Source organism: Lissotriton helveticus, chromosome 6 (genome assembly GCF_964261635.1).
Source record: "Lissotriton helveticus chromosome 6, aLisHel1.1, whole genome shotgun sequence".
NCBI classification, from domain to species: domain Eukaryota; kingdom Metazoa; phylum Chordata; class Amphibia; order Caudata; family Salamandridae; genus Lissotriton; species Lissotriton helveticus.
In genome coordinates, this window is record NC_136067.1 from 1,915,865,108 (window position 1) to 1,915,883,372 (window position 18,265).

At 41.9% G+C, this 18,265-nt stretch overlaps 1 protein-coding gene across 3 annotated transcripts in view; it reads right to left on the reverse strand.

Moving 5' to 3' along the window:
- The window catches only part of LOC144763874 (xanthine dehydrogenase/oxidase-like), a 385,606-nt gene that overhangs the window by 19,661 nt on the left and 347,680 nt on the right, over positions 1–18,265 (reverse strand). For all 3 annotated transcript variants that reach the window (XM_078649867.1, XM_078649866.1, XM_078649865.1), the window contains exon 31: positions 5,950–6,002. In XM_078649867.1, coding sequence (XP_078505993.1) covers positions 5,950–6,002 — 53 coding nt within the window. The remainder of the gene's footprint in view (positions 1–5,949; positions 6,003–18,265) is intronic.

Below are 18,265 nucleotides of genomic sequence, written 5' to 3' on the forward strand. Positions count from 1 at the left end.
ACCACCACAAGAGGTATGCCAACATGTTTCTGCCCATACTAGACGCCCCTAAGGGTCTGGGGCATTCTTCAGGGCCATGGAGTCCTATTTTCCTCTTGGAAGCCTATTTACCTGGATTCTTTGTAAGGTAAAATTTGAGAAATTAATTGAAAAACACTAAAGTGCTCAGGTGAGTTCTACCTGACATGCACAATAAGAACAACCCTAGATTATAGGGGATACCGGCTTCCTGGTCAAACAGGGGTATGGTGTCCTTTTTAGTCACATTTGTCAAAAGGTACACTGTGCTTGTTCACCTGAATGACTCCCGCTCTCCACTCCTGGTACCAGCAGCGGAGAGCAAGTGTCATTCAGGTGTATAGGCATAGTGTACCTTTTTCCACGAATGTATAGGCAGAAACATGCTAGCCTAACTCCTGGGGCGGTGTGAACTATTGCCCTCAATCTACTGCCCAACCAATTTGTTATCTTACCTATTGTACCCACCAATAAAGGCAATTAGCTGGGGTGCTTTAAGGTATTTTTAACTCACTCATCTGGATCCCTCTACTCAAGTCAAGTCAAGTCAAAATGTATGTTTATTATGACCGTAGTCTTTAAACAAAGCAGTGAGCATTACACAATAAGGGGTGTATACAATAAATACCTATACTTATTTTTAAAATGTTATTCTTTAAAAGACAGTTCTATAATTCATTTCAAGTACGAATTCCACTTATAAAACACTAAGCGCCGGTTAAAAGGTTCAATACCTAAAAACATGTTATAAAAAGTTTAAAACCTATTCAAGTTCATAACGTTGTGCAAGTTTTAAAGAAAACAAAAAAGAAAAAAGAGAAATTCATACAGTACTACATGTTTCCTTGGGCCACCATGCACTCTGGGCCACCTTTAAGAATTTCCCTAGGGCAATCACAATATCAATGAAGGGTATTTCTGTTAGGAGGCTGGCTGCCTGCCTCCTCGTTTTTATTTCATATTTTAAGAAGACCGGGCGCAGCCATAGTTTCCTCTGCTCCAGGAGGAACAGGCAGTCCAATAGAATATGCGGCCAGTCTCCCTTGGTTCTCAACTTACACTTACAACAGCCTTCATGGTCTAGCATTTTGGCTTTAAGCGCTTTATTTATTATCCACGGGTTAATCCCAGTTCGACACCTCAGGATCTCTTGCCTGAACCCTCGGTTAGGGAGTCTATCAAGGTAGGGGAACCAATTTTCATTGGACCAGGCTTTCAACATGTGCGTCACTGATTTTTTATTTGTTAGATAGCCTATATCAGTTGCTTTAGAGACTTCCTTCCCCCTTTGCTTCAGCTCCCCTTTAGTACTAAGGATCCGAAGCGATTCTTGGTCCCAATCAATCTCCAAAGCTTTGCAAATTCCTTTCAGTTTGTCCCTACAACCTTTTGCCCATTTTAGCTCGCTTCTCAGTATTTCATTGCGACACCAACATGCTACTTTTTGGTTTTCATGGTCTTCCAATCTCTTCCAAAATCTAATCACAGCCATCTGGGTTTGAATTTTCCAGGATTTTGTTGCTATTTCTAACCTGATGGCTTGTATCATTGAGGATTTAGGAAGGGATAAGAGTCTTTTTAAGCAGTTCCCCTCTAACACGTCCCAGGATCCCTTACCGCTCAAATAAAGGATCTCAGCGCCATATAACATTTGCGAAGGTATCATTGCTTCAAAAGCTCTCAGCATAGGTCGGTGTGACATCTCTCCATATACCCCATTAAATCTTTTTAAGCCACATATGGAAGAGAGTGCCTTAGCTTTTTGGGTATCCAGGTGGGAATTCCAATTTAAAACTCTATCGAACCACAAACCCAGATATCGATATTCATTGACATTTTCCAGTTTGAGATCACCTATATACCATGTAAATTTGCTTATCTTTTTCCCGAAGCATAGGGTTTTGGTTTTATCTAAATTAATTGTTAATAATTTACTGGTACAATATGTATGGAAAGCGTTAAGCTTCCTTTGTAGGCCCCTCTCGGTCTGGTCTATTATCACCAGGTCGTCTGCGTACAACAGGCAGGGTATTTTATTGCCATCCATTTTAGGGCTGGCACTGCCCTCCACCTCAAGCTGTGCCGGAAGGTCAGACAGGAAGATCGAAAAGAGTTGTGGGGCCAGCACACAGCCTTGTCTTAGTCCATTTGCTATGGGTATTTTTAAAGTTAGAGAACCCACCTTATCCTTGATTACTTGGCCCCAGTTTTCCCTGTGGAGTTCTTTTATTATAGTGAGTAGATCCTTAGGGATCTTCAGTCTCTCTAGTACTTCCCATAAACAGGCCCTATCCACCGAATCAAAGGCTGCTCTGAAGTCGACGAAACAGCAGCATAACTTGCCGTTCTGTTCCGTCGACTTCATCGCCATCGCCCATAGAGCAAATCCGTGGTCTATTGTAGAGTGGCCTGCTCTAAAACCACCCTGTTCTGTGGGTATTATTTGAAACTCGTCTACCCATGCATTCAGCTGTTTCAGCACTATTTTAGAGAACACCTTCTCGCCTATATCTAGTAAGTTGATTAGCCGGTAATTTTGTGGCTCCTCTTTGCTCCCTTTCTTGTGGATTGGCCTAATTACGGCCCCCTTCCAAGTTGGTGGCATTACCCCTTCTTTTAGGACTACCTGGAACATCTTGGCTAGAAATCTTGCCCACCATTTAACATCAGATTTCAATATTATCGCAGGGAGATTATCCGGCCCTGCTGCCCGAGTTAGGTTGAGTTCTCTTATTGTGAGCTCAACATTATCTTCCTTGAATTGGTGCAGTAGGACATCCGAGATTTCTTGCCATAGATTAGACTCCACCTCCTTTCTAGGGGTTCTTACCCCGTATAACTCCCTTATATACCCTTCCCATGCAGCCTCACTCACCACACAGTTCATATCTCCATCTGATGCACCCGCTACAGACTTTACTACTATCCAGTAGCTTTTATCTAAGAACTCCCTCATATGCCGAGTACAACGGGAGGTCGAGCCTGCCCTGGTGGTACTGTCTTACCAGGGTGGGGAGAGGTTGGCAATGATGAAGCATGACACAATTTTGTGTGTGAGGCTTCCTCTTCCATAAGGGTGACCTCCCTTAAGAACTCACACAGGAATTCTGTGACTGTCTCAGAAGGACCATTGGTTGTTTGCCTTAGGGTAAGGATACTGGATTGTGTATTTTACCTAGAGATGCCATACTTGTTTTGGAAATTGTGTCAGCTCCCCCCTCTCTTCCTGCCCAGGTAGAGCTATCAGAATGCCAATGAATGCAGTTGAGTACTCAGACAGATCTACCCTTCCTGTGTTTGTGGCTGTCTGGAGGGAATGCACAAAGGATAGTTGTCACCCACCCCAGACATGTAATGGAGGCAGGCTGCAAGGCACGCAGAACAGTAAGAGCAGAGATATGTCCAATTTCTAAAAGTAGCATTTCTAAAATAGTATTGTTAAATCCAAATTTATTAGTAAAAGATATGTATCATTACTATTCCCAAGATATGAAACATGATGAAGCTACTGCTTTCAAATTAGGAATTACAGATTAAAAAAGTGCTTTACGGAATTCCCACTGTTAGCCTATGAGAGGAGTGGGCCTCACCATAGTGAGAAATGAATTTAGCTGGACAGGTCATATGTGTAATAAAAGGGGAGTTTAAGGCTTGACAAGTGGTTTTAAATGCTAAGCACTGTGCAGACAAGCCTTGCAATGGCAGGCCTGAGACAGGTTTGAAAGGCTACTTGTGTTCAGATTACAGGCCATTGGGTATACAATATACCACTTTACAAGGGATTTAGAAGTAAACTAAATATGCCAATGGGGCATGCACCAATGCCAACTTGCTTAGGGGAGAAGCACCTGCCCTTTAGCACTAGTCAGCAATGGTAAAGTGCTCAGAGTCCTGTGGCCAACATAAAGATTCATCAAAAAGAGGAGGTAGGCAGGCAAAATGTTTGAGGGAAGACCACCCTAAGGATCCAAGTCTAACAGTGTATACAAGAGCTTCCCTCAAAAAAATCTTAATAATACTTACTTTTAGTTAACCATAAAGATAGGGTCTGCAAACACCTCTGTATCAGCATGTGTTGACAAACCTTATGTAAAAGCCTACATAAATGATGGGAAAATAGCATTTCCCGGTATGTGTTTTTCAAAGGGAGCAAAAGGCTGAACGAGACCATGAACCAACATGCCAGTAACACAAGTGAGAGTGTCAAAGCAAAATACCAATGTGTAGAACATTTATCCTGACTGGTGTCAGAAGATACTAATTTTAAAGGAGTGAATCACACAGTTTCCAATTACAGCAGTTACGAAAACACATAACAGCTGAGGCAAGTGACATGCCTACAGTTTCAAGGCAGGTCCAAAAACACAGACTGCCTGATTACGAGTTTGATGGATAGGGTTACTCTGTCACCAACATGACGGGTATCCTGTCCGCCAAATTACAGTTCCATCATATCCAATGTAATTTGTTGGTCGGGATATCCGTCACGTTTGTGATGAGGTATCCCATCCGCCAAACTCATAATCAGGCCCAGAGTGCAGAAGATTGATAGAATCAGGGAGTATTTACAAAGACAGATGAAATCTCTCCTACAATATGTCAAACTTTACATTATATTTGGATAATATTTTGTACTATTGGTCATGTACTGAATTAAAAATGTATTCAAAAAGTGGCCTGAACACTGAAGCCTATGTGTTCTAGCCTGGTCTAAGAATAGCTATATCAAGGAGATAGCCACAGAGTCACACCTAAATCTCACTATCCATTTCCAAGAGAGCGCAGCAATTTATCTGTTTCACTCTCAATGCTAATTCTGCTTTCCCTATTATTTGATCTCTAAGTAGCAAAAATCAGGGCATGCAAAATATGGTCTTCGTGCTCCAGCTTTCTCAGGCTAGCAGCTGTTCAACTTGACAGAAAAGAATGGCAGATTATTTACACAAGCAATAATTGCATAGACTACTGCCCCACAGCCCTCCATCGAGAACTTTTGCACCAACAATTTGAAAGCAGCCAATGAGACTATGTTGTGCGCATAACCTACCGCTTTAGTTCAGGAATGAATGAACGAATTTCGTTGCTTGCTCTGCATCGCAAAATGCGATGTAGCGCACACAACGAAATTAATTTATGTATTTAAATATTTACTTACCTCCGTTCATCCATATTCCGGTGTTTACTATCCCCCAACCTTCCCCCCCCCGCCCCACCTCACCGCCCCACAGAACTCCATTCACAGCCGCTACTGCTTTGCACTAATAAGAATCATAATTTACTGTGATGTGCAATAAAATAAAAACGTGTTTCTTACTCTGCTAAGGACAACTGCTTGCTAGGAAGCATCAGTATTGTTCTATTAAAATTAGTTGGAATTGGTATGTTTTTTAGTGTAACATTTTAGTACAAGCAAATATTCTCATATTTTAGGCAGCAGCATAGTTTTCTTTTCTGTATTTTTATCTTGTGTCATATACTCCCAATAAAAATAATAATGTATAACCATCTCACTAGCTTGTCAGCGCCAAACCTATTGACTTTGTAAATGCTTCCTTTAATTTTTTAATAATTTGAGGAAAGAGTCCTGCTACACCACAAGTTAAATAACAGTGTGGTGTAGGGCCTTTCTAAGAGCCTTACAGGCCCCCGTGCAAAGCAGTGCACTGGACCCTGCCTACACAACCACTCACAGAAATAATGTTTAACGGAAAATTTGTGTTAAATTCTGGTCTGCATGGGCACCTGTGCTCGTGTGGCCCCCGGGTAACTACCCAGCGTGCCCATGCGTTAAGACGGCACTGGTGAGGTGTTCTTTTCATTCAACATAGTATCACCTTTTCCATTAGTACTGTGTTTTACATAGAATAGATTGAATTTCATAAAACAATGTTCAAAGGATAAAAACTGTGATCTCAGAACACATAAACTTACTTGTAAAACCCAGTTGCAGACAGGCTCACCCGGTCCAAATACGCAGCAGATACCTAAAACAGATTATACTTTTTTTTTAAATGTTGATAGACTAATATGAAATGTCCAAGACAACAATAAGGGAATGCAGTTTTCCATCCCCTTATCATGTAGCTAGAATTATGCATGAACAGCATAAAGTGCAGTAGCATCAGGCCCCATGATAATGCACACAGCAATTACAAGCTAGCCATTTTGCATCATAAAACAACTCACTTTTAGAGGCTGTGTCACTTTATCTACATTTTCATCGTATCATACACCCACAAGCTTTCAGATGACATGTAAAAAGGGGGGTATGCATGTTCCCCCCAGGTGTGGCTTTAAAGGCCTCCCATAGAAGGATTCACAAAGCAAGAATCAAAGGGTGCACGTGTCTTGTTTGATTTTGCCTCTATTTTGGTTATTTTTCTAAGGGTTTAACATGTTCTTTCTAGATTTATCAAATCCAGCGAATACACTATTTACGCTTGATTCAACATGGCAAGTTGAATAATAATTTCACACCAACGTGTGGGTTTTTTCAAGCACAAATTATAATTGAGTTATAAGGGTCCCAGTTTCGAGTTTTGGAAGATGGTGTAAGCAGCTTACAATACAGTAAAACCGCCTGTGATCCTACTTTTGGCCCGTGAGTTTGGAATGGCAAAATATAATTGTCCTGGGGAAAAAATATGGAGCAGTGAAGGTTTTTCTCTGGTAGAAAATATATCACTTGTAATCTGGGGATGGATGAGAGGTAGACCAGAGATTAGAAAAGCAGGAATGCTGAAAGGGCCCAACTGCCTAGGTTATGCCAAGTGTAACAGAGGCATTTACAATCTTGTTCAGAAAGGGGTCAGGTGTGATGCAGAAGGGAAGCAGACAATTTAAGAATAAGGAGCCTTTGTATTGGATGGACATTTCCTCAGCTGGTACAGCAGGGCATTCTAGCAGTCACTGCTGCTGCCGATTCTATGGGGTGGGGCAGTGAAGGGCAGCGAAGGACAGCGTGAGGAAAACTAAATAAAATAATTAATTAATATACATTTACTTTCTGCCCCTGCGCCTCGTTGCTCCTCTGCTCACGGCACTGTAGTTCCCCTGACCACAGGCTCCCAGCTCACCACACAATCCCAGCTCTTGTCTCATGCTATTGCTCCCAGAATGAGAGAAGACCTGGTATTAGGTGGAACGGGCCGGTTTCACACGCTACCAGCGACTGGGAACTCGTGCTCATGAGCCCTGCAGAAATTGCCAAGGAATAGCCAGAAGATATCCAAGTGCGCATGTCGGTTTGGCCGGCCATAGACTTTCAGTGCCCACTACTCCTCATTCCCCTGCTGGTGACACTGCGACCTTGCCCGGCCCAGGACCCGGTGAACTCAGCAAACTCAGCCGAGTCAATGAAACAAAAAATAATAATAACACTGTTTTATCATCATTTTATTTTTCATTTGCTTCTTTTAAACCATAGCCACAGCCATAGCGGAGTAGCCGCTCCTGCATTCTAGTAGGTTTATTGGATGCATGACATTGGAAAGCTTTGTGTCTTAGAAAATCTTCAACTTGATGTACATTTATTCCTGCTGCTAATTTATACCTTTCATGGGTGCACAGTTGTGATCTGACTAAACTAATCCAAACTTAATGTGGGCCACATGGCTTTCGACCCCTATAGTTTGATTAGGACATATATTTGGTGCCAGCATTGAGTACATTACAGTAGGGAGGTGGAATATGACTACTGCAAGAGGAAGCGTGATTGAGTGGAACAGCAGTAAGATGTCCGTCTTGCCAGCATTCATCATTTGAAGCACCAAGGGCAATGCATTGTCAATGGTTAGCTCGTGTTCGTGACCATTGCTTGGGTGAAACAGGGCTGATAGACCTGGCGGGCTTGTGAAAGGGAAAGGTTCTAGGTTCACGGTGCAAACTAGGGTTGAGTGTTCAGAAAGAAGTAGCTTTTTTGTATTTTCTCCTGGCTGTGTAAAAGGCAACCAGAAACCCCACTATGCAGTTCATTTTCGTGATACCTAATCTCAAAGCTGATATGAGCAGGATGAAAAGGCAATATATGCATTGAAGGGGATTTCTAACATACCCGATCCCCGAGGCACTGCAACTATGATGTGGTTGTGGTTAATGATAGGCATGGAACTGTCTTCCCCTCTTAAAAATATGTTTAAGTAAAGAAGGAAAACACTTGGTGATGGCAATTGTCCCTTTTCAGTGGTGCAGAATTATTTGCTGATCTACTGTATTGAAGGTCACTGAGAGGTCAAGCTGAGTCACAGTAAAAGCAAGAGCCAGGTTTCGGATAGTGCTTCCCAAATATCCAATAGTTTAGTTTCTGTACATCTGTGCGGAAGGAGGGTGAAGCTAGACAGCAGGGAACCAGACATTGCAGTTGAGTACTAGGAATCTGCCATTTAGGGAAGACACAAGTTGGTAGAAAGGCTTGACATGTTCTCCAGACCTATCTAGGCTTCTTAAGTATTGGGGTGATGATGGCACACTGCATATGAAAATGAACTTCTCTGTGGTGCTGTGATTCTTTGATGAGTTGAAATCAGGGAGGAGCAATCACTTGTAGACCATGATTAGCCCCCTTTGGGTCACATATATTTACTGTATGAGCATAGGAGGGTCAATATGGAAAGGGTTGATTCATGAAAGAAGTTTGGTCTTGAAGAGGACAATCTGCAAGATGTTTCTATAGAGTTGTTGGAGGAGTCTGAGTGTGGCATCCATGGAGGGCGATGCCAACTACCAAAATAATTAGACACATTTATTTGTGAAATTAATATTTAATGTTTTTTGTAATATAATGGCTAGTGACTGATGATTCTTGTGGAAGGAAACACCTTGAAAAGCTGTCAGTAGGAAGTATAATGCTTGATTCTCATGGCTTCTTTTTCATGTTTAATATGTCAAGCTATACTGAAAATGTTATTTGGTAATGACATAATGCTAGCAAACTCAAATTTGGTAGCTGTAGGATAGGGTTGGTTCTATGGCTGCATCGGCAGATGGGTGCCAGAGTACTCCTGCAAATTGCAAATGTAACTTTACTACTCAGACAAAGTGTAGTGTAGCTCCTATTTTCCCAATAGGCTCTGCGCATTGGAATAGTACCTACAGCAGTAAAGGCCTAGGCCAGACGTTAACTAGGTCTACTACTGTCGATACTAGACTTAATTTTTGGGTTTGCCAGCTAAGCTCAGAGTTCGCTAGAAACTTTCTCGAATGTTCAAGGAAGGATGAACTCCCCTGATTAGACAAGAAGGGATTTAGTTTCTGACAACCATAGAACATGACAACTTTGCTCTCCCCTAATCAAGAGTCAATCTCGAGAGTCGTGTGAGCACAAGGCAATTATTTTACTCAGTCAGTACGTGCATTCTTAGTCTCATCAGAATGTAGAGAAAAGGAAGAGACGGGCGTGTTCAATAAAAGATGTTATTTATTGATCAGTCTCTTTTCTCGTACAAGAGAAATGGATCGATATTATTGCAATACTTATAGTTAAGTAAAGTGCATACATTAGAAGCAATAGTATAAAATAATACTGTAAAAACATTGATATGGTTTCTGAGCCATATGATGTTTAAAATGATTAAAATATATTTACATACACATATACATTTGACTAAACGTACTCAACTGGTGTTTCTAAATACGCCTACCCCGTGTACCTGACCTAAGTCTAATGCGTGGGCGGGAATAGAAAGTTACAGTTTAGTTTAAGTTTGTTTTTGCCAAGTGAATAACTAAAGAATTCTCTAGGAGGGGTTATTCAGTTCTGTACCTGGAATTTAGGATGAATGAGGAATGGTATCTCTTTCTCTGCTCTCGATATTCCAGGCTGCCTGCGAGGGCTGCCCAGAAGCGCCGGTGCTGGGTCTCTCGGCTTGAGATAGCAGCGCGTCTCTCAGCGCGTCAGGAAGGCGGGGCTGCTGCCTGCGGGGTCTGCTTCTGCTCTCGGCTTCGGCAAGTATGGCTGCTCCGTCTGGTCACCACGCGTGTGTTTGCATAGGGCAAGGTCGGCAATATTTATACCTTAAAGGTGCCGAGATTGACGTAAGGATGGACATAGGTACGTCAATAAAGATGTCATACGACTTGCTCGTTAGCACATTCTTTTGCAAAAGTTCTCTGTGAAATCAAAACAATGGCCGCACGGATTATCCAGGTTGTCATAGGTTTGATTTGTTATGAGAACGTCGTATGCCTTATCAGGGGCTGGAGGAATATCGCTTGTCTAATTAGATCTCAAGCGTTATGACCTAATCAGATAACACGTTCCTGTGCCGTAGTGTGACTGCGTCAGATAACGGTATCTGCATCATGGGGGATTTCTTGCCTCATGGGCTGACTGTTAGTTAACTAGCTAGTAAGTTTAACCAGAATAGGGTCAGGAATAGGGGGATCGAATCAGAACCTATAGAAATACACGACACCCACTCCACGCTAACTATGGTCATATCTACTAATCTATGCATAGTATAACATAGTACAACATACTATAGAGTATAGTGTATACCTTACCACCCCAAAATACATAAATGCATTTCGAAATTTTCAAATATACTGAAAAATTGCAGTCATATATTGTATGCACTTAAGCTATGAATTAGATGCAAAAGTGAACACGCATTGTTATGCATTATTGATTGTTGGTATATGAGAAATACACATGATATGGATTGTAATTGTTCATGTGACTTTATTTTTAAAGTTGAAGGCCGAATTCAGGGAACGCCGTGTGCGAGTTTACTCAAAAGTCTCTATTTCTGTTCCGGAGAGAACATCATATCATTCAGGCTTTCGAAAAAACTGTCAACAGCTTCATGGGAAAGTTCCACTAAGTCGGAAATAGGGGTAACCATGCATTCATGCGCATGATTGTCTCCATTGACATTCTGATTTGCATTGCTGACAGAAGGTCGTACCTGTTCGATGCTGCTTTCATCTTGAACTTCACTACTCTTCAATCGCAGTGGTGAAGATTCCAGGAATGCCGTCATCAGAATTGGCAGCCTTTGAGGGCAGCACAGTGCGTGAACCTTGGTAGGAACCAACAGTGTATCTGCATCCACCGGCGCATCCGATTGTAGCGTCAGACAGGTGTCTAACACGCATTCTTCTCCGCATAGCAGACACCTTAGTACAGGTAAAACACACCTTTGCCACATTGGTCGAAATGATAGAAACCAAGTCATGTTTAGGTCTCTAAGCCGGGATAGTCCCAGGATTTTTGATATCCGGTCCCGGTATCCAATGGCTAGGATCGTATCTTCCATTGTCGCGAGAGTTTGATCTGTGACATGGGTTGCCATAACGAAAAATAAGGACTAGGAATAGGATTCCTGCAATTAGTCCTAGGATCAGGGGAAGTCCGCCAAAAATCGAATGGACGAAGTCTGGAAAAATACCCAGTATGGCTTTGAATGGTGTTAATGCCATCGAAAATACTGTCTTAAATACCTTTGAGACCCCTGTGGTATCAGAAATATTTAAGATTTCGCTCAGGATTTCCGCGAAATGTACGGGGGAATTAGTTGATAATAATGTATGTATCTCTGCAGTCGTCCTTGCGACTTGTAGATCATACGTTTCTTTAGATGACGTGAGCCTTGTAGGCGTCTGAAGAAGCACTGTTTTCATTCTGCTTAAAGTGTCTATTCGAATAGAAGTAATTTTCAAACTGGGCCATGCCCTCGCCTCCCTGTCTGGAAAGGAGCTGGGGAACAAAGAACGTCCACAGCACTTGACCTTCGCCGTCGTAGTGACGAGATAAGGAGTCCCGGGCATAAGACTACAGCATCTGCGGTCTACAATAAGAATGTAACTCCCATTATAGAGTCTTTGAAAGAATGGTTCTATTTCAGTTGCAGGTGCGCCTTGCTGGTGACATGAAAGGTTGTATGAATTCCCTTCACAGGCTCCGTGCAAACTAATACCGTTACACAGAAGCGTGCCGCTTAGTGACATAGCACAATTGTTGCCACTAAGAAACACTTTCTGTCCTTTGTTACTGACACATGCATGTGAATAGGGCAGGTTCCAAGTTGTTTTAAGGTACCCCTTTCCCAATTTCTCGTACATGCCAGCCTGTATATATTTTTGGCAGTATTGAAACCTGAAGGTTGAGATTGGAATATTTATGATTCCGTGGATTATCCATTCACTGACAGGTCGTTCTGACATTGTCAACGGTAATCTTTCTAGTTTTTCAATGCTCAAGATTGTATAATCAGCACCCTTCTGCGCCATACCGATTTGTCTATCAGTAAGGTTAAAGATTTGAAATAGTGACGTTGTGTTGATTAAACGCCAAGGCACATAGCCTGAACGCAGATTTTGTAACGTCCAGCCAAGCTGTACAATAGAACGCAATTGTGACTGACCATGTTGTAATAACAGTAAGTCTTGCGATAATATATCGATTGCTGAAGACACAATGCTGTCCAATGAAAAAATTCTGGAGGACAGAGTCATTAACCCATTGTCCACTACAGAAAGTGATTTTTCCAAATTAATACGGTCAATTTCCCGTATTCTTTCTGCTGTCTCAATTTGAGTAACCTTCCAGGCCTCATTGTATGCTGCATATACAGAGGCTGCTATGAAACGCTTTTGACGCTGTTTGCGTGGTCCCATTATGAAATCACGCAAGTCAGCACCATCAGTAAGTAAAGTTAGGTGTTGCTTAATTTCAGGCAGTGTGGAAGTTTGTAGCCATTGAAGGCATAATTTGCCCACACTGTAGGTTGTTATTATCCCTGGGTGATGTCTTTGGGGATATCTAGGGTCTGGCCTGTTCATTTTGAAACCCTGTGTTTTATTCAGGAATCTATCTTGACAGTTATTTGTATCTGTGGGCCAGATCAACCATTGTTTCCAATCAGGATGTGTTCTGTTTTGGTTAAGTATATGGTTTATGTCTATTTCTTCATCTGTTTCAGAGTTATTGCTAAACATTGTTGGCTTTGGAATAGACAGGTTATTTAAATCTTTGATTTTGGCTACGCCAAGACAGGTGGTTTGTTGAACGGTGTCATTTAAAAATATCATTTGTTCTGGGATCATGCAGGCTCTAAACAAAGCTTCTATACCCTGTACTTGCCATTCTTTTGTACCCCAAACACTTTTCAAATCAACATGTTTGTCCCAATAATCAAATCCAAAAGTATTCATTTTTTCAAAGAAAGAATCTGAATATATCAATTTTGTGTTGGTTATCATGGTTTTCATCCCTGTCTTGTTTGACAATTTGTAATAAAATGTTTCAGCATTAGTTATGTTAAAACCTGAAAAATATGAATATTTGCCATACACGGTTCTAGAGCTCCCTTTTGGAGGTGTAGCACAATGTTCCCATTGATTAAAATTTAAAACATTTCTAGGTTGTGCAGATTTATGCAAGAAATGGTTACCATAATGGTTATAGCAGTACATGCTGTCATAATTTGTAGAACCCTGCAAATAATCATGTTTTGTAAATTTAGCAGACATCACTAAGTCAGACATCATATTGTTTATACTTTCAAAGTCCCAATCATCAGCAAATGAGTTTGGTTTTGCAAAGTCACTCAAGGAGATCTTGATTTGGTGTGGATATTTCAGGATCTCGACCGGACCATAAATTTCATAGTCAGTGTTGTCCCAGGCTACCCCACCAGATATTGGAATTGCTGTGAAGTTGGCTGAAGAAAGTTCTGAAGAAAGTTCTCTTTTCTCGACGTGTGAAGATGTGTGTGGTTTGAGGACCAAGTTGATGTTCTGACTTGCTGTGTCCATTTTAGCATATTTTCCCTCAATGAAGCGTCCCAAAGTAAATACCATGATGAGCCAAAGTATGAGGATAAATGCACCAAAACCCACCCAAAATTCAATCCATGGAGAAACTAGATATGTTTCTTTCAGTTGTTTCAAAAGTTCCTTCGCTTTGTCTTTAAAGGATTTTGATGTTGGCTGTGTCTTTTGTTCGCTGAAGCCTTCAGAGGAATCATCGAAGTTGATGAAGTAACCGGATGCAGTTCTGTCAATTGTTCCAATTGGTTCAGGATTTTTGTTTCTCGCATTTTCATTTGGTACTTCTGTATAGATTGGTGTGTCTCTGCTAAATGTCTTTATTTGGGTTTTCAGAGGTCTAAGTTCTATTGCATTGTTGCATAGTCCTTGTTGTTCTTCTGTAGGCGTTTCGAATGTGATGAGCCTCTTTGATAGGACCTCTGTACTGGTAGCAAACCTTGGTGTTCTGCTACTTATTGGGAGTCCACTTGGCCTACTGTTGGTTATCGGCCACATGTTGTGGTTTTACCAGGTCGATGGATACAACTCGGTTCTCCTTTTTTCCAGCAAGTGGCGGTAGTACAACTGATCTTGTCCCGTTGACAGACAAGACAGGAACTGCTTTTCTGTAAGAAGGCCCAAATTCCTTCTTTACCGCGATCTTCTCCCTGACTAGATCCCCGACTTTTGGAATCCAGACAGGTCTTGCTGGGACAGGTGGTGATTCTTCAGTGGTCGTTGGCTGTTCTTTCAACTGTATGTTGCTCAGGTCTTTTCTTGTTTTGTTTAAGTCCTGCAAAATAGCCAAACGGTCTTTGACATCAAAGCTTTTTTCTGTTACCACTGAAGTCTGACTATCAAGGTCAGAGATCAACATCCTAGTTCCGAATAATAATTCGTACGGACTGAATCCCTTCAGAGAATTTCTTGGCAAGTTATTTAGACTACGTTGGACACTTATTAGATGTTTGACCCACCCAGCTCCCGAACCTAATATCCTTTCTATTATAGATTGCTTTCTGTCTTGGTTTTTTCTTTACACCATCCCATACCCTCAGGAAGGAAGTGAGAAGATTCCCGCTGGGCTGTGCTCATTTGGCCATTCTTCCCCCCCCCCAGGCTGGATTGCCTGAGAAAAAGAAAAAAAAAATGGTCGAACGTAGCATGCTCTTAGCGTATATGCCATTTAGACTCGCAAATCTTGTATAACAGTCCGGACGTCAGCCGAGTGCTGTGGATCTACATTATAAGTGGGAACTAGCCTGTATATGTTAATCGCAAGCCATTCTTTTTAGTGGTGATGTTATCTGCCTTGATACGACGAGGTATTAAACTGCTTCTCTCCCCACTGCGATCTCTGTTGCAGTTTGGGCAGTTTTTTACAAACATGGTGTAGTGCAGGCTCATGCCTGGCCACCAGTACCGTGATTGTAATTCTTCCAGAGAATCTTTTAATTTAAGGTGTCTGAGACCCTCGCCCATGTGTGCGTCTGCGATTAACAAGTTTCTCCTGTCCATGTTTGGAATCACTCTATCCCCCACTCCAGGGATTCGAGCAAAAGGAATGGAGTTTGCATCTATGATGTATGTGTAATTGAGTGGATAGTTGATCGGTAACGCCGAGCAGTCGCCTTTTGATGACGTTTTTACTGCCAGCACTGTTTCGCCGTCAATGTATTTTAATGTACGCTTTTTTCGATCTACGGGAGCCGGTTTACTGGCTGCCGCTGCGGCTGTTTCAGCCAATGAATTCCCTACAACGTGAACGCCATCACGCTGGTGACTCAGTGAGTGTGTCACGTGAGTCTTTGGTAGTTCTTTTTTCAAAAGAGCTACCTGTTCCCAGAGCAGTCTCTGCTTTATTGGTGCATCCGTGTCATCTTTGTAATCGTTCTGATCGTTCTACCACCAGAATGGTATCTGTTCCCGTTTAGCTGGAACTTTACCTAGGCAGGATTGGATGTTCTGTGGTGTGATTTTATTTGTGTTCCCCTGGTGAGGGGTCAGCTGTGGAATTTTAATCGCTGGCTGAATTGTTGAAGTCCGCATTACATACTGAACTAATTGTCTGTGAATTTTTAGTAGTTGTTTTAGCTGTATTAATAGCTCTGGTGCAGTCATCTCGTCGATGTCTGGATGTGGTGTGTATCCGGCTAAGACCGGCCACGTTGCTCCTGGTCTTCCTAAAGGACCGAGCCTTGTAATGTGATTATTATGTTTTAGGGCGCCATCAAATAAGAGCAAATGCTCTTGGAATTTGAGTGGTACTTCCACCTCCTCGAAAGGAGTGTACGTTTCAGGAGGTTCCTCTACTTTGTAATAGTGGAAGTACTTTGTTACAGCATTTGCTGCTGGAAAATGTATCCATGTATAGTATACCTCTGTCTGCCGATATTCGTGTGCCTCAATTACGAATATGACTGTGCCACCTCTAGGTGTCAGTCCATTTTCTATAAGTTTTAAGGTTATAGATCTCCTTTTAATGACCGGAATGAGTATTATATCCGCGTCTGCTGCTTGCATGGTAGCATCAGCATCTGCTATTTCAGTAGCTAATCTAATTGCCTCTCTTTCTCCATCACTGTCTCCCATTTTACTGACAGGATGGTATTATTTTTATTTACAGATCAGGTTTCTTTATGGAAACAGAGATTAGGTGCACAATATTTTGGAACTGTTTTATCCTTCAACGTTGACTAGACCAAGAACCATACATAGGAGTTCCCTCCTGCGAGGTTTTGGAGGATATAATAACCTTTCACCCACTCCAGACGTCTTTGGAGTATTTGGGAAAAGGGGTCTGAGTGAGAAAGCACGACTGAGTTACTCTAAATGTCTTACGTTAGTTTTATCGCCCTTTCCAAACACGTTGGGCGCCATGTAGTGTAGCTCCTATTTTCCCAATAGGCTCTGCGCATTGGAATAGTACCTACAGCAGTAAAGGCCTAGGCCAGACGTTAACTAGGTCTACTACTGTCGATACTAGACTTAATTTTTGGGTTTGCCAGCTAAGCTCAGAGTTCGCTAGAAACTTTCTCGAATGTTCAAGGAAGGATGAACTCCCCTGATTAGACAAGAAGGGATTTAGTTTCTGACAACCATAGAACATGACAACTTTGCTCTCCCCTAATCAAGAGTCAATCTCGAGAGTCGTGTGAGCACAAGGCAATTATTTTACTCAGTCAGTACGTGCATTCTTAGTCTCATCAGAATGTAGAGAAAAGGAAGAGACGGGCGTGTTCAATAAAAGATGTTATTTATTGATCAGTCTCTTTTCTCGTACAAGAGAAATGGATCGATATTATTGCAATACTTATAGTTAAGTAAAGTGCATACATTAGAAGCAATAGTATAAAATAATACTGTAAAAACATTGATATGGTTTCTGAGCCATATGATGTTTAAAATGATTAAAATATATTTACATACACATATACATTTGACTAAACGTACTCAACTGGTGTTTCTAAATACGCCTACCCCGTGTACCTGACCTAAGTCTAATGCGTGGGCGGGAATAGAAAGTTACAGTTTAGTTTAAGTTTGTTTTTGCCAAGTGAATAACTAAAGAATTCTCTAGGAGGGGTTATTCAGTTCTGTACCTGGAATTTAGGATGAATGAGGAATGGTATCTCTTTCTCTGCTCTCGATATTCCAGGCTGCCTGCGAGGGCTGCCCAGAAGCGCCGGTGCTGGGTCTCTCGGCTTGAGATAGCAGCGCGTCTCTCAGCGCGTCAGGAAGGCGGGGCTGCTGCCTGCGGGGTCTGCTTCTGCTCTCGGCTTCGGCAAGTATGGCTGCTCCGTCTGGTCACCACGCGTGTGTTTGCATAGGGCAAGGTCGGCAATATTTATACCTTAAAGGTGCCGAGATTGACGTAAGGATGGACATAGGTACGTCAATAAAGATGTCATACGACTTGCTCGTTAGCACATTCTTTTGCAAAAGTTCTCTGTGAAATCAAAACAATGGCCGCACGGATTATCCAGGTTGTCATAGGTTTGATTTGTTATGAGAACGTCGTATGCCTTATCAGGGGCTGGAGGAATATCGCTTGTCTAATTAGATCTCAAGCGTTATGACCTAATCAGATAACACGTTCCTGTGCCGTAGTGTGACTGCGTCAGATAACGGTATCTGCATCATGGGGGATTTCTTGCCTCATGGGCTGACTGTTAGTTAACTAGCTAGTAAGTTTAACCAGAATAGGGTCAGGAATAGGGGATCGAATCAGAACCTATAGAAATACACGACAAAAGGTGTGGCAAGTACTCACTGTGCCTAATAGTGCAAATCACTTGCACTCATGCTGGTTGCATCTTTATCTGTGTGCTTTGCATTCCTATGTGGACCAGTCTCTTGATTATTATTGTGAATTGTTTAGAAATGGCTGGCCATTTGACAAATCTTAAATTAAATATATGTTACAAAAAACGTACCCGTCTAATAAATTTGATGCATCTATAGTACCTAATATAGTTGCTTTTCAGGGTAGTGTTTC